The sequence below is a fragment of the Lepisma saccharinum genome, chromosome 5 (genome assembly GCF_977018435.1).
Source record: "Lepisma saccharinum chromosome 5, izLepSacc3.1, whole genome shotgun sequence".
NCBI lineage: Eukaryota > Metazoa > Arthropoda > Insecta > Zygentoma > Lepismatidae > Lepisma > Lepisma saccharinum.
Window position 1 is genome coordinate 83,473,770 of NC_139233.1, and position 22,043 is coordinate 83,495,812.

General features: G+C 38.3%; 2 protein-coding genes across 2 annotated transcripts in view; one reads left to right on the forward strand and one right to left on the reverse strand.

The window, feature by feature from the left end:
- The window catches only part of LOC145987919 (uncharacterized), a 341,487-nt gene that overhangs the window by 168,204 nt on the left and 151,240 nt on the right, over positions 1-22,043 (reverse strand). The window lies entirely within an intron of this gene.
- Positions 1-22,043, forward strand: part of Dbp21E2 (putative ATP-dependent RNA helicase Dbp21E2) — an 87,537-nt gene that overhangs the window by 64,971 nt on the left and 523 nt on the right. The window contains exons 10-12 of the mRNA XM_083122722.1: positions 10,106-10,263; positions 11,777-11,960; positions 18,938-19,090. Coding sequence (XP_082978848.1) covers positions 10,106-10,263; positions 11,777-11,960; positions 18,938-19,090 — 495 coding nt within the window. The remainder of the gene's footprint in view (positions 1-10,105; positions 10,264-11,776; positions 11,961-18,937; positions 19,091-22,043) is intronic.

A 22,043-nucleotide genomic window follows, 5' to 3' on the forward strand; every position in this document is an offset into this window, starting at 1 on the left:
TATTGCATTAGTAACAGTGAGTCCTAACCTAATTTTCAGCATAGTCACCACCGTTGTTCTAGCATTCGTCGTAGCATGGCACTAAATTTTGTATGCCCATGGCGTATGTGTCTGACGGCAAAGACTGGAACTATCTTTACCACAGTGTAGCTGTCAAATCCTTGCCCTGCCAGAAACCTCTTCAGTTAAACAAAGAGATGAAAGTCTGTACATTCAAGGTCAGGCCTGTACAGGGAGTGGTTCAAGATCTCTCACATGAAGTGATGCAAAGGGCCCGCGTGTACTCAGCTGTATGGGGTTGTGCACATTCGACTGGCCTTCCGTGAATTGTCTGCACCATCGTCTGACCATTCTATCCGGTCTGCACACCTCACACAATTGGTGGTGGCTCTGTACCAAATCCTGAGCGTGGAATGTAGGCTACATCGCAGTCGGTGGGAGACTGTATGAGAGCTGCAATCTTTAACCTAGAACTGTCCTAAAATGGCTGCATTGCAACTGTTCCAGATTACAGCTACATGCCACTTCTTCCTGCCTGCATGTGTGTGTGTCGCTCTCCGACCACTAGTGCTGTGTATAGGGACCATTGGACCTTTTTTCAGGATGCCCCTCGTATATGAACTTTAAGAAGCTTTTATTATTAGAGTGTTCCTGTTTTAATGTGTGGATAGCTAAGTCAGGTACCTATACAATGAAATTCTATAAATTGCTTGCGTTAAATTTCTAATACCTACATACCCTTTTCGTCAGCATTAATGGTATAACTGCATGTTGTCAGTTTCACAGTACTTCACTTGGATATACTGTACTGAAGCAGAAATCCCATTGATAATGTAAGGAAATATGACACTTTATTTTGTTCGATTCAATTGTTTCACGTATATGCAAGAGTTAAGTTGTTTGCTTTACAGAGAAGAGAAAAGTAGCTTTATGCATTGAAAAATGAGTCCGCACTCATAGTTTTTGCAAGCAGAGGGTTCCAAACCTCAGTGGAAATATCAACATATAATACCGAGAATGTATAAGGAGATTGATAAATTACAAATTGTATTTCTTAATCAATCACTCTTCACTCTTATCTCATTTAGTCGTAACTTTAAAAATAATCAAATATTTTATTTTGAACGTACTGCATATGACAAAATTCCGTAATCCTTCCCTAGCTTGTGAATTGTAATAATTTTCGAAATTCACTATTTTGCAGTTTGAATTCAAATCATAGAGAATAGAGAAATTAAGTCAATTTCATAGAAGATGATATTGGTACTTAACAAAACCATACGTGGATCTGTATGAGTTTATTATTTCCATTTTGCAAAAACATTGATTTAGTTTAGTTTGTAATTGTCAGGGAAAAATGCAAATTTTGTCCTGGAAAACCTGGAAAAGTCAGGGAATTTCATTTCTGCTTGTTTGTAGCCACCCTGTTATTATACTTCTGCTTTCGAGGTTCAATTTAAGCGAAACAGCTGAATCCAGACTGCAATCTAATATTAATAGCAATACAACCAATGCAGTATAGAGAGATGAAAGGGACAAACATGTCGTTTCCATTCACATTATACTATGCAGGTAATGTCTGGGGTAACTTATCGTATGAATTGGTTTTATGTAAATTCGACATTCCATTCCATGGAATGGAATGGAATGTTTGTTTCATGGAATGTTTGTTTCCTTGTTACAAACTATCTGAATAAAAGCTTCCTCTTGTCTGTTGGCTTTCGCGGGAGCTGCTTTAGACTGCCAAGGTCAAGTATTCACCGTGTTCAAGTAATATAAGCACCAGTGACGTAGTCACGTGAACCTGTCAATCTAGCAGCTGTTTCTTCTCTGCGACCGAGAAGCAGAAACAATTCATTTTGCTTTGGTATAAATTAACAAACTGCAAGGGTCGCGAGTTTGAACCCTGTCAGGATCAGAATTTTTTATTCTCTTTATTTATGTGGTAAACAGTGAAGTGTATCAAGATTCGAAAGTAGATTTTGATATTTCGGTTTATTTTGGATATTGATGTACGAGGAGGTACCCAAAAAAAAACGGAATCATAATGTTGCGCGGATTATCGATGTAGTTACGGCTTGTGCCACTAGGTGTCATTAGTATGGAATATCTTGCATCAATCTGCAAGTCGGCATTATTCTGTGCTGAACGGTTCGTTCGTAGTGTTGCATTGTTTGTGGTGTTGCGGCAAGAGTCTGGCAATTTTTGAGTGATTGTTGAGATGGCGGACCACAAGGAGCAAAGGACCTGTGTTAAATTTCGTTTCTTGTTGGGAAAAACAGCTGCTGAGACCATTGTTATGCTTCGCCAAGCTTTTAATAAAGCTGCTTTAGGAAAGACACAAGTCTACTAGTGGTTTTCCCGGTTCAAAGATGGCGACATGTCAACTGAAGACTTGCCAAGGCCTGGCCATCCTTCAACAGGTAGAAATGAAGAAAACATTGGAAAAGTTCGAGATGCCATTAATGAAGATCGTCGGAAGACCATCGAGCAAACTTCTGAAGAAGTGGAGTTGTCCTGGAGTACCTGCCAGCGCATTTTAACTGACGATTTGAAGACGAGATGGGTGTCTGCTAATGTGGTTACTGCACCATGACAACCCCCAAGCCCACACGGCCATGTCAGTGCGACAGTTCTTGGCAAAGAACAACATTGTGCTTGTGCCCCATCCCCCATACTCACCCGATTTAGCACCCTGTGACTTTTTTTGTTTCCGCAGATGAAGAGGAATGTGAAAGGGAAGCAATTCCATGATGTCAATAAGGTCAAAGACATTACGGACAAAACCTTGAAAAGTATTGCACCAGAGGAGTTTCGAAACTGTATTCAAAAGTGGGAAAAAGGTTGGGACAATTGCATTAAAGCACATGGGCAATACTTTGAACGTGACTAGAGTAGACATGCTTACCTGAATGTACCTACAACATGTACATCATGTATGGTCAAAATAAAACAAGTTGACAAAATTCCATTTTTTTTTTGGGTACCTCCTCATATAGTATGGAATTTCGAAAACCGCCAACGTTCAATTCAATAGCAAACATTCAGATGTAAAAACATAAGGTGCTAACAGGAAACCTATATTTGTGCACTTTTAGAGGTTACATAGAGAAGGAAAAGTTATACATTTATTTCAAATATCTCTTGATTTTCACAGGGGCACTTGGCAAAGTGATTTTTTTCATAACGTGTAAAAAGTCTGTGTATACGTCACACTCACACTTCAATTCACTTCAATTATACTTACAGTTGCAAGTGAGATCTGTGTCTGTGCAATGTGTCTGCCATCTGCTATTGGACCCAGAGCCACTCTATTACAAGGGGATTAATTTACAACGCAACATACGAAAGTCTCTCTCTTACCTCACGATTAAGGTAGAGAACTATAAAATTAACTGTCCAAACAAAAATAAATTAAATTAATCATTTTCCAACAACATAAAAATCAAATAATCCACATTCCTAGAACAAAAAGAGACAGGCAAACTTTGCATCACGTTTATGAATTATATAGTCGCCGAATAGAGTGCTTTCTTTTGATACAAACACTACTAGAAAGCAAGTTTGGTTGATAATTTTAGTTAAAAGTAGTTTTTTTTTAATTCTTAGTAACTCCTGCAACCGGATGAAATGATATTCCTTGATGTTTACAAAATTACAGATTTAGAAGAGAGGGTTGATCCAAACACTTACTCGTGCACTATGAAATAACTGAAACAGCTAATCAACCAAAAGACAAATTTTAAACCTCTATTCTAAGTGCCATATGAGTGATGTTTAGGTAGTTACTGATTAATTCTGTTTGTTTCTGATAATAACATCTACAATCTGCGCACGTCTTGACCTTACAATATGGACCAGGATTTTTTCTTTTCCATCTGAAAATTACTCTTAAGGTGCGAGCATTCATCGAGTGGGTCACTTGTAAATATCTATCGATGTATAAAACGAGGAGAGTGACATGTGAATGATGGAACATCTTAAAATACATCTGCTGATGTTCCTCACAACTTACTCATTTAATTTCAGTGGTTTTCTTCTTGACAATATTAACAGTGTTCATGATTGGGAAAAGAGAGACGCGGTAGTATATAAATACGGAGAGACTAGTACTCACTTTTATCCGCGAAGCTGTTTTTTCTTCTTTTTCGATTAATTTCAGTGGCCACAGCCACCATCCTCGTTGGAACTTGCTGCGCTGTTGCTTGGCGTGCGTCTTTTGTTCGTAGTTCTCTGGCTGCCGTTAGGTGCGCTGTGCATCTTGGTGCGTCGTCTGCTATTTCCGGGCGATAACTGCTGCAGTAGTGGAATCCAAGTATGGTGCGCTTGCCCGCTATCGATGTTTAGTTCGTGCGGGAAGTGCATTATGGCGTGCGTTTCCTTGATTTTGGTGTCTATGAGCGTGTGGGCAGTGTGTTTGACTCGAACCTTTTGAATTTTATGGCTATTGTATTTGATATGTCTAGCAAGACCAGTAGTGGGTTGGGCTTTTTTCGCATCTGCTAGGTGTTGTTGGATTCTTTCATTGACAGATCTGATGGACCTGCCGATGTAATGAGCCTTGCATTCACACTCTGCATCATATACACCTGGGTTGTCAAGGGGGGAGAGGAAGTACCGTTTGTGCTTGTTCAGTTTATCAGTTATTTTGGAGTTGGGTTTGTGCGCTACTTTGATGCCAAATGGGAGAAGGGCTTTGGCTATGCGGTTGGAAGTGGTGGGATGGTAGGGGAAGGCAAACCATTTATATTGGTCGCTGGGGGTTGGTTGTGGCTGGGTTGCTTGTGGATGGGTTGATTGTGGTAGGTTAGGGTGTCTGACCTGTATTTCTGCCTTACTGCACCAAGTGGAAAGTTGTGATTCAGTGTAGCCATGTTTCAGGGCTATTTCTGTGATGGTGGCTATCTCCTCTCGTAGATCCTCTTCTTTGCCACAGTAGGAGAAGGCTCTTCGATAAAAGTTTAGCCACACATTGGATTTTTGCTTAGGGGGATGGCTAGAGAGAGCATGTATGTACTGGTTGCCTGCATCCGGTTTTCTGTAGACGGTGGTTGTGAATTTGTTAAGTGCACGGCTGATGGTGATGTCCAGGAAGTTGATTTTACCAAGTTTTTCATGTTCTACGGTGAAGTTGAGCCTGGGGTGGATGCTATTTAGTTTGTTCACTAGGAGGTTGAGTTCTTCTGCCTTTTTGTATACAACTATTGTGTCGTCCGCGTACCTTCCATATCGGATGTGTTGTAGTTCTGGAGTATGGAGTATCTCTTTTTCAGCCAGGTGCATGACGATGTTGGCTAAAGGAGCTGATAGCGGGTTGCCCATCGCAAGGCCCTCGGATTGGTTGTAGAATTTATCTTCAAATTGAAAGTAATTGTGTTTTAGACAAACTTCCAATAGCTTGGTTATCTCTTGTACCTCTAGGGCCGGAATTCTGTTAGTTGTCAGCCATCTTTCCACCGAACGCAGTGCTAGGTCTATGGGGATTGAACTGTACATATCTACTATATCAATGCTGGCTAATTTTGCACTGTCAGCTTGCACTATTGAAGTTACCAGATTTTTAGCATCGGCACTGTTGCGGAACACGTATGTAAGTTTGTGGTTGAAATGAGATATTTTGTTTTTTAGCCAGTTTGTTAGGTGAACTGTGGGGTAATTGAAGCCAGCTATTATAAGTCGCATGGGGATTCCAGGTTTATGAGTTTTAGGAATGCCATAGGCAATGGCAGGTGAAGGGTGGGGATTGAGAAGGAATTTGCGGTCTTGTTCACTAAGTATGGCACTAGTTTTCACTGCATTTTTCACAATTCTATTGTACCTGTCTGTGGGGTCTTTTTTGATGACACTGTACGAGTCACTGTTTAGTTTGTCTATCACTTTCGTGGAGTAATCACCTTTGTGCATGATTACGAACTGGTTTGTTTTGTCAGACTTTAGACACCAACATGAAAAACTTGGTAAAATCAACTTCCTGGACATCACCATCAGCCGTGCACTTAACAAATTCACAACCACCATCTACAGAAAACCGGATGCAGGCAACCAGTACATACATGCTCTCTCTAGCCATCACCCTAAGCAAAAAGCCAATGTGTGGCTAAACTTTTATCGAAGAGCCTTCTCCTACTGTGGCAAAGAAGAGGATCTACGAGAGGAGATAGCCACCATCACAGAAATAGCCCTGAAACATGGCTACACTGAATCACAACTTTCCACTTGGTGCAGTAAGGCAGAAATACAGGTCAGACACCCTAACCTACCACAATCAACCCATCCACAAGCAACCCAGCCACAACCAACCCCCAGCGACCAATATAAATGGTTTGCCTTCCCCTACCATCCCACCACTTCCAACCGCATAGCCAAAGCCCTTCTCCCATTTGGCATCAAAGTAGCGCACAAACCCAACTCCAAAATAACTGATAAACTGAACAAGCACAAACGGTACTTCCTCTCCCCCCTTGACAACCCAGGTGTATATGATGCAGAGTGTGAATGCAAGGCTCATTACATCGGCAGGTCCATCAGATCTGTCAATGAAAGAATCCAACAACACCTAGCAGATGCGAAAAAAGCCCAACCCACTACTGGTCTTGCTAGACATATCAAATACAATAGCCATAAAATTCAAAAGCTTCGAGTCAAACACACTGCCCACATGCTCATAGACACCAAAATCAAGGAAACGCACGCCATAATGCACTTCCCGCACGAACTAAACATCGATAGCGGGCAAGCGCACCATACTTGGATTCCACTACTGCAGCAGTTATCGCCCGGAAATAGCAGATGACGCACCAAGATGCACAGCGCACCTAACGGCAGCCAGAGAACTACGAACAAAAGACGCACGCCAAGCAACAGCGCAGCAAGTTCCAACGAGGATGGTGGCAGTGGCCACTGAAATTAATCGAAAAGGAAGAAAAAACAGCTTCGCAGATAAAAGTGAGTACTAGTTTCTCCGTATTTATTAACAGTGTGTTTTATCACACAACAATTTTCAATTTTAGCACTTGTTGTAAATATTGAGGCTTAGCAGCAACTAAAGAATTTCAATTTCAAGTAGTCTCGAGTAACATTTATGTTCTCTGAACGAGTAATAGCTTCAATACACATTTTCTTATTGGCACGCAAACAATAACAAAGTTTCAGGCTGGAATTGGTGTGACGAGAATAAAATACATTAGGTAGCACCCATTTGATGAGAAAATATATTTTGGAGACACGGGGATTCAAGCTATTTGAGTAATTTATCCATAAGATTCCATCTTTTTCTGTCCAGCTCGAAACTTTTGATGTCGCTTCTCGCTAATTACATTAATTTGAAAGCAATATGCTTCATCAGATAGGGTTCATATGCTGTACACATTGCTGACAAAATACAAGTGAAGCTTGTGCATGAAAATTAATGAAGACGTTGGGAAGTCGTGCTTTTGTGGAAGGTTAGTGTTTCCAACCCTGAATGATTACCGTTCTGTAGTTCCCGTTAATATAGCGGATTCTGCTATGTGAGGACGAATCTCATTAACCAACTGCACATAAAATACGAGGGTGGTTTGAAAAGTTCTCGGAATGGAGTAGAAAGAAACGACTTACAACAGTGATATTTTTTTATTTTTCAATGTAGTCTCCCTGTACACTAATGCACTTGGTCCAGCGATGCTCCAATGCCTTGATCCCATCTCGAAAATTAGATTCCCCCAGGCCTGTGAAATACGTGTCAAATTCGGCTATTAGTTCTTCCTTTGAAGAGAATCTCCGTCCACCGAGGAAACTTTTGAGTTTGGGGAAAAGATGGAAGTCTGAGGGAGCCAAATCAGGCAAATAAGGCGGATGTGGCAACAATTCGTAACCAAGTTCATGAATTTTTGCCATGGCAACGATACTTGTGTGAGGGCGCGCATTGTCCTGATGCAAGATGATTTTCTTTCTTGCCAAACCTGGCCTCTTTTCCCGTATCTTATGCTTTAGTTGGTCGAGGAGATTAGCGTAGTATTGTCCCGTAATTGTTTGACCAGTGGGAAGATAATCGATCAACAGAATCCATTTCACATCCCAAAACACTGATGCCATTACCTTTCCGGCCGACCGTATTGCCTTTGCTTTCTTTGGTGGTGGTGAATCAACATGTTTCCACTGCTTTGACTGTTGTTTTGTCTCTGGGGTATAGTAGTGGACCCACGTTTCATCTGTCGTCACAGACCGGCGCAAAAAAATCTGTTTGGTTTCTCTTAAAACGAGTCAAACGTTGTTCGGAAATGTCCACTCTGATGCGTTTATGGTCCTGTGTTAAAAGTCGCGGCACCCATCTTGCAGATAATTTTCTCATATCCAATTCAACTGTTAAAATGTGATACGCCCGTTCGGATGACATTCCTATAGCTTCAGCAATTTCGCGCACTTTCAGTCGGCGATCCTCCATGACCAATTTATGCACTTTTTCAATAATTTCTGGGGTAGTAGCACATTTTGGGCGACCACTACGTGGATCATCTTCTAAGCTGTCCCGACCAAATTTAAACTCGTTTGTCCACTTTGCAACAGTTGAATATGAAGGAGCAGAGTCCCCCAGTGTGTTCAGAAAATCGGCATGAATTTCCTTTGGTTTCATACCTTTCTTTACGAAGTACTTAATCACCGCTCGAATCTCGATTTTTTCCATCTTCACAAAGCACTGCACGGGAACAACTACAAAGTGACGTCCGCACCACAGATGTCTACCCAGAACACTGACGCGCCACGTGTTTATTAATAAAGGATGGCCTATTACTATGCGGGAACCTCGTTGTCCTAGCACTAACATCTGGTGGTGATTCCGAGAACTTTTCAAACCACCCTCGTATATTATTTTTAACTATATATTTCAAAATGAAGAGTCATTATTCTGCAATCTACGGAGGCATTCATTCATTCGGTAAGAATTTTATGAGTCACAATTCTATTTTTGTGCTCCATTACGAAACCAATGTGCACGTGTCAACAAAGTGAAGCTGACAATTTTTATTTTACAAAAATTCCATTTACTGTTAAAGTTAAATGAGAGGACAACCATTGACTTATTTCTAATAGCCTGGATGACTAAGGGAGGGGGAGCGGGGGAGGGTACCTCCTCTCATGTGCCTCCCTGGCTGTGACATAAACCCTTCTTCCTTCAGGATTTCTATTATTTTTCCCATTGCATATTCAGTGCCAACTTTGCGATTCTGTTTGCCAAAGTGTATGGGGAAGAAGTTTATTTATTCCTCAAGCCTTCTCCTGGACTATGATAACACTATTTCCGAAAGATTTTCTTCTGCATCATTTTCAGTAATTGCAACAGCACCATTTCTGTCTTGCTTATTCTTATTGCGTTTTTTCCTTTTCGTTATTTAGTGTTGCTTTTCTTCGCGATGATGAAGACACACTCAAAAAGAACACCCACGCTCAGGCCAAATTTGAACCTGGGGCTCTTGCATTCTAACGAATTGTGATAACTACTTCGTCACGAATGTCAAAAATGCGTTTCTTTTTAAAATAAATTTCAGGAATATTTCACATTTACATTACTTTGATTGTAGACGTGGAAATTCCAGTTAATTAATATTTACGCTGCAACCTTTCCGTTAGCCCTTTTCTTTGAGTCTGAGAGAGACAAAATTCCATGCATATAGTTAATTTCATTGATAGTAAGCAACACTGCTGCTTTCTGATCACTTACTTGGGCTGTACTTCCAGCAACGAAGCTGGACTTCAACTCAAACGAGTGTGCCACTTTTTGTGAACAGAAGTGTACCTTGAAGTTTACCTGCAATCTAGGAAGGTATTGGTGTATAAATTCAAGCCAATGCTTTCAAATATCAATTCATATTTATTATCTCAGCTACAGTGTTTTCACATGCTGAAAATATTTGCAATGTTCAGTGTTTTTCACAGGACCAAAAGAGTGCAGAAAAATGCAATATCCAGAAAACCTTGTATGAGAAAAAAATGGGAAAGTAATAATGTCAACAGATAGAAAAGAACAGAAGGTGAACATTTTTAAGAAAAATGAAATAAAATGTATGAATTATTATTGCAAAAGCTGTTGTAACTGAATGAAAATTATGTCTGTGATTATTAATTTCAGTATGAATCTCTGGTGAAAGTTGAGACAGCTCACCTCCACCGGCTGATGCCTCATGTCCCACAGAAATTTCTTCGCCTGGGAAAAATACAGAAGCCAGGGGAACTGCTCCAGTTGGTCAAGGCAGACGTCAATCAAAAGAAGGCTGTTATTATTTTTAGGTATTACATTCTCTCATAAGCTTATTATGTTTTTACTGCATACCCTAATTTAAAGAAAGGTGAAAGATGTTGAATTAGAGAAAAACTTGTATTGTATCTTACCATCTGCTTTTCTTTTTAAGCATACCTGAATGATAAGAATTTATTTCTCCAATTCATGATGGCTGTAATTAAAGCCTCATGTGGCATATCATCCTTGGAGTGTACTGATGAGAGCATGAACAAATTACCTGTATGTGAACGGAACAAGACTGCTACCATGTTCCATTATATAGAGACATTGTATGTATATGTCAGTGCTCCATTCATGTAATTATTACTACCTTCATTGTTTTACATGCACTTTCCTTGTGTATGTCAACAAATTTCACATGCCATGTGCATTGTCTTCACAGCCCTTCTAAATTCTTACTCTGTAACATGGCTGCAATATATACACTTTACATTTCTGACAGTTGCTGTTTATTTATTTATTTTTTTTAAATCATGGAACTTCACATATTTTGCTGGGCACTTTCAGTTGCTTTCAGTGCCTGTACATTGCCTTTTCCCCCACTAGGGTATACTTGTTTTGAGAGAGCACCTCTTCTCTTGTCTTCAGGTGAACAAATTTCTTTTTGCCAGTGGTGATCAAACCTGTGACAGACCTGTGATTTTACCATAAATCTGGTGCACTAACCACATGTCAACCTCACTTCAATGTAGTATACTCCAGTAACTGCAGTCCAATGACGTTCTGGTGCCTTGACCCATGGCCAGTGTAATTCTCTGTGGCGCTCGTATTTTGTGCTGTCCATTTGGATTTGTAGTCCTTTCATCCATTTCTGTTACCACTGATCATCCTCGTTGCCATTTAATAATTACTTCTCTTGTGTATTGAAACACATACAGATTGCACTCAAGGTGTCGAGTTGATTTTATAAGATGTGCACCGCATAATTGAACATATTTATTTAACATCAAACGGCAACTTAAACATTTTACAACAAACTCCATATACAAAAGACAAAACACAATTTGTTAGTACAGCGGAACCTCGATTTTTTTTTCAGAGGACCAAGCAGAAAAAACTTAAAATGCAAGAAAATTAAATCTAGGAGTTTTATAACATTTTGCTATGTTGGGAACACAAAGATTGAATGTATCATGCAGGAAAATGTAAAATTGTGGTTCCAGTGTATAAATATATTTCTGTTTGCAAAGGTTTCCAACAGGATGGTTCATTCACACTCTTTGTCACACACGACAATCCTCATCTTCACGATTAGCTAAAACTGGCAGAAATGCAAAATAAAATAAATCAACCAACCAACTACTCTACCTCCCCCCTCCCCAACTACTCTTCCTCTCCCCACCCCATAGTTAAAGAAAACGCCAGACAATGGATAATGTCCAATCAACATTGCATGCAAATGTAGGACCATTGTGACCAACATTTAGAGAATTATATGCTATTTGTAGTGAGTACTGAAGATATTAGCAAACAATCTATTATCACTCTTTCTTTTTCCAGCAACAAGTCTTCTACTTGTGACTGGATATCCCTGTTCTTAAATGAGAACAATGTAAAGTGCGTCAATCTGCATGCCAAGATGCCTGTGCCAATAAGAAGAGGGAAGTTTGAGATGTTTCAAGATGGAGAAGTCAGTGTTTTATCATGTACTGACATTGGGTCAAGGGGGCTGGATACTACGAGGGTAAGTTAGAAACTTGTGTGCAATATTCCATTTTCATTGATAAAGATAGAGGTCTGCAAATGTGATCCATTACGTGCGGGCTGCTTCTGCTTAACACTTTCTTGAATGTTTGCATTGAGAAAATATTATAAAAAATGTGAAATAAAGTTGTCCAGTTGTCCAGCGAATCTTCATTTTTTTCTGTCCAGTGTATCGGATCATGTTTCCGGATCCTTAATCCCAGGGATTACAGCATTGAGAAAAAAGTAAAAAGAAGAGTGATAAAATGAGAAGACAGGATCCTGCTAAAAGTTAGGCTGACCATGGGATGAGTTCTTATTGGAAGTGTTGTGCTTTGAACGGTAAATAAGACTAATTGAAACATGTTGTAGATTCGAGCACGCAAGATATGTAAAGCCGTCTAACTGAACTCTGGCCGCTGCTGTGTTTCTCGGATGGCGTTGAAATGTACCCTTTGCGTCAATAATGTATTGAATGCATCTACATCAATGCCTATGTCCTTAACATGCTTCTGCGTTTAACTGTACAATGACAATGAGGAAATAGATTTGTTTGCGTATGTACGCCCAGTTTGTTTATCGATTACTTCTAAAATACATGACGATTTGCTGTGAAATACTGGTCGCTAGTAACTATGCTTGAATGTATTGCTTCTTCTACTTTACTTTTGATGAGAAAACCAGTCTTGTGCATTTAAAATGAAAATACCATATTACTATAAGGACATACGAAAACGTATTTAAAGCTAAACAAGTAATAATGTTATTTTTCACCTTGCGCTTAGTTTTCCTACTGGTTACATTTACTTGTAGAAGTCTGTTTAAACTTTGCTATGTAAAAAAAAATCTTATTTTAGTCTCTTATGTTACTCATAGTGTGCAAGTGGTCATTAAAAATGTACTTAAATACAAAATTACACAGGAAACGATGCTTATTTAAAGTCGACCATCCCAAAAATAAAATAATTTATCTATAAATATGCGATAATTGCCTTAGATTATGCTAACATCACTAAAAATGAAGAATCTATCATTCTCTGTATCCATTCTAACATATGCTTATCATATTATTGTAGCAAAGCTTAAAACTAAAACCGTTGTGGTTTAACCATAATCATTCTGCAATGGCAGAATTGATTTCCAGGATTTTGGTAGCTATCCAATATCCAAAGGAAAATACTTCTTATTGGGGCACAATAAAATCTTGACGTAGAGGTCTACATATTCATATAAAATAAATATTCTCAATAACTGTCGCTTAAAACAAAACTTTGCTAATATAGGTGTATAACTTCTTCTGAAGTGTAACTATAAATTTTTAGTGATGTACTTGCTGGCTAGTATTTTTAATACTGCAAAAAACTTTTTTTGTGCCTAAAGCACATTATTAAATAATAAGTTTGCTTTTATTTAACCTTTAATATTATTAGTGCCATTTTTATTATAAATGAATATTATGTTACGCAAGTGGATTTAAAATATTAGACCTGTTTCACTTTAATAAATGCCGTAACTTGGAGCAAAAATTGCAATATTTATATTTTAAGATTTAAAACAATCTACATTTTAAAGTTTTTAACATTCGAAGCTACAACGTGCTAAGGATAAATATTCAACTGTCAAACAAAACAATATTTCGGACAGAAAAAAAATATAAATATATAATAACAAAAAAAATCTCGATAATGTGTGAGAAATGCCCACGCCATGTAAAGTGCTGTCCTAATTCTCTTCTAGTTATCCATATTAAGTTGGCTGTGCCTAACTGTGCTTAAAGCATAAGTATATGTATATATGTGTTCGGACTCTTTCACGTCAATACTGCTTATCTGTGTACGGACATCTCACGTCACTACAGCCTATTTATACATCTATAACTTTTAAACTAGAACTTTTAATTAATCGGGCAGTTTATACCCTAAATCACGGTACGCCAAATTGTACAGCGTGTCAAGGAATATAATTAGCGTTTCCTTTCTTTACATATGAACATGAATTTAGAAATGAGGCAATTTATTCTTAAGTTAAGGTAACATAAGGTTAGTGACTATCTCGTATAAACTTGATTATCTCCTTAATCTAAGCTCCCTTCATGAGGTGCTAGGAGACTTCAGTCATTAAGAATATGAATGAGTGGTCCTCGGGGCCTTATACGTTCCCAAAACTATATATTTATTAAAATGTAATATCCTCTTTGCAATAATGTTAGCAGTTATAGTTCAAGCATTCTAAATCATTTACAAGTTACGGTCAGTTTTAAACAAAATTTAAATTAAACTTTTAAGGAATTTCAATTAATAATAATAACAAAAACAAAATATTGACTCAGACAAGCATACTCTGTGCTATAACTCGTTAAACTGCACCATAGTGCCACTGAGTCAGAGTCAACATACTCTAATTTATTTTCCTCGTTCATAATATAACTTCAATATTCACTTTTAATCCACATTTTTAATTAATTAATATGTTATGGGTAAGCCTAATCACAATCTGAGCAAAATGCACAGGAATGTTAAATATATAAAAAAAATCGTTTAAAATTACTGTAGCTTGCTGCATTATTTTAATCCTCATAACCACCGCTCTGAAAATTTTCGTATCCAAGATCATGATAAAAAAAAATCCTACCTTTTACATTCTAAAACCACTGTAAATGCAAGAAACCATCGAATCTAAATGCCTTTTCTTCTACCTTATTAAAATTCTGGGAATGGTAACATTTTTCCCAGGGTGAGAATTCTGTCGTATCCAGGGTACCGGATTCGCGAACGAACCACGGCGCTACCAGGAGCGGATTGATAGGGAAACGTCCACAGACGTTCCGGGGCCGGCCGCATCTTTGGCAAAATGGGCCTCCCTAAAGTCCAACATCGAACCTTCCACAATGCTTAATGCCGGACGCTCCTGATACCAAATCGCCAGGCCGACGCAGATAACCGCAACGGAGCTAGTGCGCAGGTTCCTCCGCATTTTTACATTTTGCGGGTGACCAACCCTGATTTGAGGTCGATGGGTTTCATCTGATTCATCCTCGAGTTGGAACTCGACATCTATCATTGTTTACTGCACTATTTTTCCCCGCTGGTACTTAATACTTAATATAAATCCGCACGTAACTTTCCAGATTCCTTTCTTCAAAATGCATACTTTTGATGGTAAAAGAAAACCTGATTGATTCTGATAATTCTGATTCTGATAATTTTTAGGTGTGGTTTCACTTTTCATGCCCTAAAATTGAAATTTTCATAAGTGAAATCCTGCGTCTATCACAAATTTTCATCTCATTTCCGTAAAAGTGGATGAAAGCCCTAAGCATCTCCATCCACGTCTCATTACGGAGATAGAGGAAAATTCCAATGCTATCAATTAAGTGCAACTCTTTTCATTTCCGAAAAAAAATATGAAAAGGCCCGTATCACCACCACGAATCGTTCTCATTTTCTCATTGCATTTCCGAAGAAATGGATGAGAAGCCCATGCAATCCACCATGTCTCATACCCTCTGGTATGGGGGGATCTTTTGGAAATGTAGCTCACTAATCATCATTCATTCTTGATGGTAAAGCACTCTCTGCTCGTGGTGAGCTTGGTGGTAAGGTGGTAAGAGGTACTAAATTTACACACTTGAATGGCAACACATGACACTTGAGTTTCACACCCCTAAAGACTTGATCAGCATGTGTAATGTAAGGATATACCTGTCTCTGTACTGCAACTGAAGATCTGCCGTGAGAGGTTATGCCTGTGACTGTACGTAGAGTCTGACTTGCGACTAGTGTTAACACACTCTCCCTAGAACCTCCTCCTCTTCCTCTATTCAATCGTATCTTGCTCCTCAATCACTGAATTCGAACTGACCCCAAACACTCTGCCTCCCAGACATTTATTGCAATTCAGTTTACTAAACAAATGTACAGTCAGGACTGTAACCTCTTCTTGGATTTCGCCTGTTTACATGTTTATACCGCTGATAACCAGGAAGTGTTTATACCGCTGATAACCAGGAAGAGCTTCAGTGCTGTCTGACACTGCATTCCTGTGATGTTTCTGAGCATTTCCTGATTGGAAAACGATGGTTGAATGACTGGAAGTTGGAGTTCGTTGTCGATAATAATTAAAAGATACTACAGATCGTTACGATATTGATACTTGAAAATGGTATCGATTCAAGGCAGCTCAGAATATTTATAAATTTTTCTTTGGAAGTACAAGGATTGCTCAGAAAGTAATGCCCCACAATTTTTTTCTCTGGAATTATTTATTCAAAATGTGTGAAAATCACTCACAGTATAACTGAATGTTTCCTTGATATATGTTATTTTTCTACATAATCTCCATCAAGGTATACGGCCTTACGCCAGTGCGAAACAAGGGCATGAATTCCTTCCCTGTATCATCTCATGTCCTGTTAACGTAACCATGTTCTCACTGCATGAATCACGCTCGCATCATGTTCAAACCTTGTCATACGCAGTACATCCATCAGTGGCGCACACAGATGAAAATTTGACGGCACAGAATCAAGACTATGGGTGAGTGGAGGGGGAAGGGGACAGTACAACCAAATTTGGTGATTGCCTCCTGCGTTCGGAGGCTTGTGCTCGGTTGCGAGACTTCGAGGAACCCATCTTGCACGTACCTTCGTAGATGCTTTTACTCCATAGCGTCAATAATTGCCATTGCACTACCATTACTGATGGAAAGCTGTACAGACAATTGCCGACTTGTGATGTGCCAATCCGTACGAATAATGTCATCGGCAACATGCCTGGGCTGGTGGCTGTGGCAGGACACCCAGACCGTAGGCAATCATGCAGCTCCATTTCTCCACTTTCTGAAGCCTTAACTCTCTACATCCAGAATCCAATGGCGCTCCTATCGACCGCAGAAGTTGCATACACAGCACACAACTGTTTGTGAATATTTCTCACACTTTTTTCTCTACCTCTAAGAATTCAATTACAGCTTGTTGTTTGTAACGTGTGTCACTCACAGATACCATTTTCACCGACCACTATCTCTTGGTGCTATCTGTTGGATGACAATGTAGTTACGCACATGTGGGCATTAAACTTCAATGGTCTTACCTTTCCATTTGCACAGTGCTTGAGGAATGAGAAATAAAATGTGGGACATTACTTTCTGAGCAACCCTCGCATAACATATCAGTCTACCAGAGTTTTGCATTAAAGTACGATATTCATATGATTTCATTTAATCACAAAATCTATTTCTTCCGCAATGTTGTTTTCAAAATACTAAAAGTTGTGCATTTTGCATAATTTCCAGGTTCTTTTAGGCTCGGCAAAAGTGTTGCATTGAATCTGTGACATATTCGCTCTCGAAAAAAGTATCGGCTGGTATCTCCGATTAATTCTAACCGTTATTTTTTGATTCCACTGTTACGAGGGTCACTATTTATATTTTGAGCCTTGGCAACACTGATTGAAGTTAGGTGCGATTTGACGTTTGCACGGAATCGTCTGGCATTATTGACCATAACGTACTTCAAATGTTTTGTCAATAGCTTCATTTGTGTTGTTTATGTTGCCTTGGAGATTGCACGACAACAATAAAATGGAATTAACTCGTGAACATTTTCGTGCGATGATTTTTTACGATTTTCGCCGTGGATTATCAAGACAAGAGTGCATCGATCAACTTACTTCCACATTTGGCGATGAAGCCCCATCCTTTGCCACTGTGAAACGCTGGTATAACGAATTTAATCGTGGCCGCCATTCGCTTACCGACGAGATTCGCGAAGGTCGTCTAAAATCAGTTGTTGTTCAAGAAAACGTTGATGCTGTGCAAAACCTAATACTGCAAGATCGTCATGTGACATACTGTGAGATTGAGGCAACCATAGGCATTAGTTCCACCAGCATATATAAAATATTACATGATTATTTATCTGTGAGAAAGGTATGTTCTCGTTGTATCCCACACAATTTGACAAAAACTCAAAAAGACACTCGCGTCAATTGATGCAAACAAATGCTCAATAAATACAATCGTGGTGCTTCAAAAGATGTATATAACATTGTAACAGATGACGAATCATGGATATATGCATATGAGCCGGAACGTAAACAGCAGTCGACTGTATGGGTGTTTCAAGATGAACCCAATCCAACAAAAGTTGTTTGCGCTCGAAACAAATGGTCGCCTGTTTTTTTCGCGAAAACTGGTCATGTGGCAACTGTGCCTTTAGAGGAACGTAGAACGGTCAACTCTGAATGGTACACAACAATTTGTTTGCCAGAGGTCTTCGGTCAAATACGGGAAACAAACAAATGCCGTCGGATCATTCTTCATCAAGACAATGCCAGCTAAGGGTCCCGGGTTCGAATCCCGGTCGGGCTTGGTTGTTTGTGAATGTCCATTCATCAATTTCATCATTTCATCACTCATCCTCATCTTCGCAAATTAGCCAAGAGGCACAAAATGCGAAGTAAAATAAACTAAATCAATCAATCAATCAAAAAACAATGCCAGCTGTCACACATCTCGTCTAACAACCGACTTTATGAACAGTCAAAAAATCGAATTGATGGGTCATCTGCCGTACAGTCCTGATTTGGCACCCAATGACTTCTTCTTGTTCCCGAATGTCAAGAATAAATTGCATGGCCAACGATTTTCGTCGGCGGAAGATGCCGTTGATGCGTTCAAAAACCATATTATGGAGGTGTCTCAAGAAGATTGGAAAAACTGCTTTGACAAATGGTTCGAACGAATGCAAAAGTGTATTGACCATAAAGGAGAATACTTCGAAAAACAATAAAGCAGTTTCCAATGCCAAATTCCTGTTTTTTCATTGTTAGGCTCAAAATATAAATAGTGACCCTCGTATCAGCCGATAGGTTCGACTTTAGTACAAAATAATTTACATTGATGTTCAGAACTAGATAGGTGTATATAATGTAATGTATTCATAATATTATATAGTTTTTGTAAATTATTTTTTCTCAGGTGGAACATGTGTTAAATTATGACTTTCCAATGAACATGGCTGATTACATACATCGCTGTGGACGAACCGGCAGGGTTGGAAGTACTGGGCAGTGCCATGTGACGAACTTCATAGCAGACAAATCAAGTGTGGAGTTGGTGCAGAAACTTGAGGTAAGAATTTTTTTAAACACAATTTAAAGGTTTTAAGGTTATTGAAGTTACATGCACATATCGTAAGATCTGGTGTGTCTAATTAGTGCAGCATCTTATATTTCTCGATCTTACTGTGAAAAGATATTCATCAGGTCCAGACATGTGGTTATAACACCTTGGACTACAAAAGTGGTAATAGTCAGTGAGTGGAACACTAATAACTAGAAACAGTATTTTTAAGACGTAAAATTTTCATGAATATTTCCTTAAACATTAATATGCCATAACAACAATGTAAATTTCTACTTAATAATCCTAAGTAAATTAACATGTAAATGCTATTTGCTACATGGGGTAAATTATTTAGGTAAGAATGAGAAGGAGAAGTTAAACAATAAAAAAAAATCAGTTTGAAAGTATGTAGCCCTATGTATTTTATTCCAAATATTATAGCTCTTTTGTCATGAGTGCTAGTACAGTGGGATCCACTAGTATTGCTCAGCAAATTGTCAAATTTTTGTTATTTTTTCTCTTACATGCGATGTGTTTTTAAGCGATCGATTTTTATGCATGCTGGTGCAGAAGTTGTCAACGGCTTGTTTTGAGTTTTCTTGTAATTCTTGAAGGTCTTATTGGGTCAAATAAAGTGCACAAACATGGTGATGGATAATTTGCACGGTAATACTCATGGATCCCACTGTACACTATATCATAAGGTTGCCCTTGCATGAGACCAGGATTGGCAAAATTTGTGTTCTTAAAAGAGAAACAAAACAGTTTCTTTTTTTTTTGTTTTAAACATGTTTTAAGTGTTTTAAACAGAGTTTTAATCAGGAACGAAAAAAGCATGTTGTAAACAAAACGTTCAATACACAATGCCAAGAAGACTTATTTTCTAAGAATATTGGTTGTTCAGTATCTGTTAATCATCCAGTGAAGGACTGTGTTTCTAGTTATAAAGTAAGCACTTATCAACTTCTTAAAATACCTATTTACGTTACTCTTAAATCTCGCATGTAGGCTGTTTAACTAATCCATGGTATCCAATCCCATGCTATGGCCTTGGTAATAGAATATTCCACATTGAAAATGGTATTGGTATCACAATGTAGTCGGAATTTATTTGCCTGTACTTTTCTGAAATTTTCGTCTTTCACAGTCTTTAAAAATGTCATTCAATACTTTTGCAGAGTGTCATTATTCTGAAAATTATGCAAAATATGAGTTTTTTTTAAAAAAAAATTCACCAGTTTTGTGTAAAAAAAACTGAATATTGTGTTAACATGTAATTTAATTTCTCATTTCTCAAATATTTTGAAGCAAAAATCTTGGTGATGGATGCATATAATTGTAATTATACACTAACATTAAAATATATTTTAAACAACTTAATTATTATAGTTTTCAAGCATCAGTATCGGTATCGGTTCAAAGTGTTATCAGCTCAGCCCTAATCGAAGACAAGAACTCTGGGATTGTAAATCATATTTCAGTGAATTCTGTAAGGGGAACGGAGAACGGTCAGAGATTACATGTAGCTTCTAGATATTTCAAATCAAATTCAGGGGAAAACAAAGGAGCCACGAGTGTTCATTGTGGATTGGGAATTGTTATATCCTGCTTAAGATTGTATAAGTTATCAAGCTTTCAATGTAATTTTTTTTTAACATTAAGTAGTTTTATTTACCATAGTGATGGATAGATGTGGAATTTTGGTCAATACCGATACAGCACCAATATAAAATGTACTGATAACCAATAATCGATCCGATCTGATATAAAATATCCGAATGTCTTGAAGAACCTGAAAGGTTCATTGACCTCCTTAATAAATGTATATTACAAGATGACTGCAATGGAAAAGAAGTTTCATATTTAGACATTTACTTTTAAAAAAATGTAGGAAATGGAGACTATATGTTTATTAAAAATTATATCAAAATGGCAGAATATTACTGATAAACCAATAGAGTACCGATTAATCTGCCCGTAAAAACAACTGAAAAATCGTGTTTTAATAATCACTATTAAACATTGCTGAACCATGTGCAGCTAATGATGTTTTGACAGTATATTTGAGCTTGCTTTTTTACAAATGGCACTGTGGTATCTTTTTATTCCACCTTCTCATGTTGAAGAAAGATTCAATTCAATTCAATTGTTGCATATTAAAGGGGGAGCCTGTAGCTGTCCAGCCTCATACACAGTCATCTTTGACTTTGTGAGTAGTAGCAAATTCATGATTGCAAGAATTGCTAACTGTTCTCAAAAGCGTTGTTAAGAAATATGAAGAAATTGACACATTTTGTTTGTACTTACATCATTGAAAATGGTTTGTGTAGCCATACTCATATTTCCTTAATATTATTAATAAGAACTTTTGTTTCTTCAGTAGCGAGAACTATAAATAAAACTGTAGCATCTGTGTGCTGCACACATTCTTATTTCTGGTTCTTCTAAAAGATGTATTTGCTGTACCAGGGTGTCTACCAGTCAAGAAAAATTCAAGAAATTATACTTGTGGTCAAGAGTTTTTGCTATCACAATGACTGATTGATTTACTTTATTTTACTTTGCTTTTCTGCCCCTTCGACAAACTGCGAAGATGAGGATGAATGGTAGTAAGATGTGATTGATGAAGGGACAATCGGAAATGTATAGGGATGACAACATGAGCCCCACTACTCTTCCAAATGCAGTCCAGGATTAAGCCCACCATAGGTACATTACGTTCCTCATCCTGTCCCTCTCGTCGAGAAGTTCTTACCCGACTGCATATTGGACACGGCCATCTAACCCTTGGTCACTTGCTGCAAGGACTAGACCCTTCATTGCAGTTTACTTGCAACGTTGTTTAAGTGTTGCACATTTGTCTTGAATGTGCCAATTTCAATTACCTTGGACAATGACAGTGTTTTAGCTAATGTTCTTGAGCTATTTCCACTGTTTCTGAGGTAGTTTTTACACTATC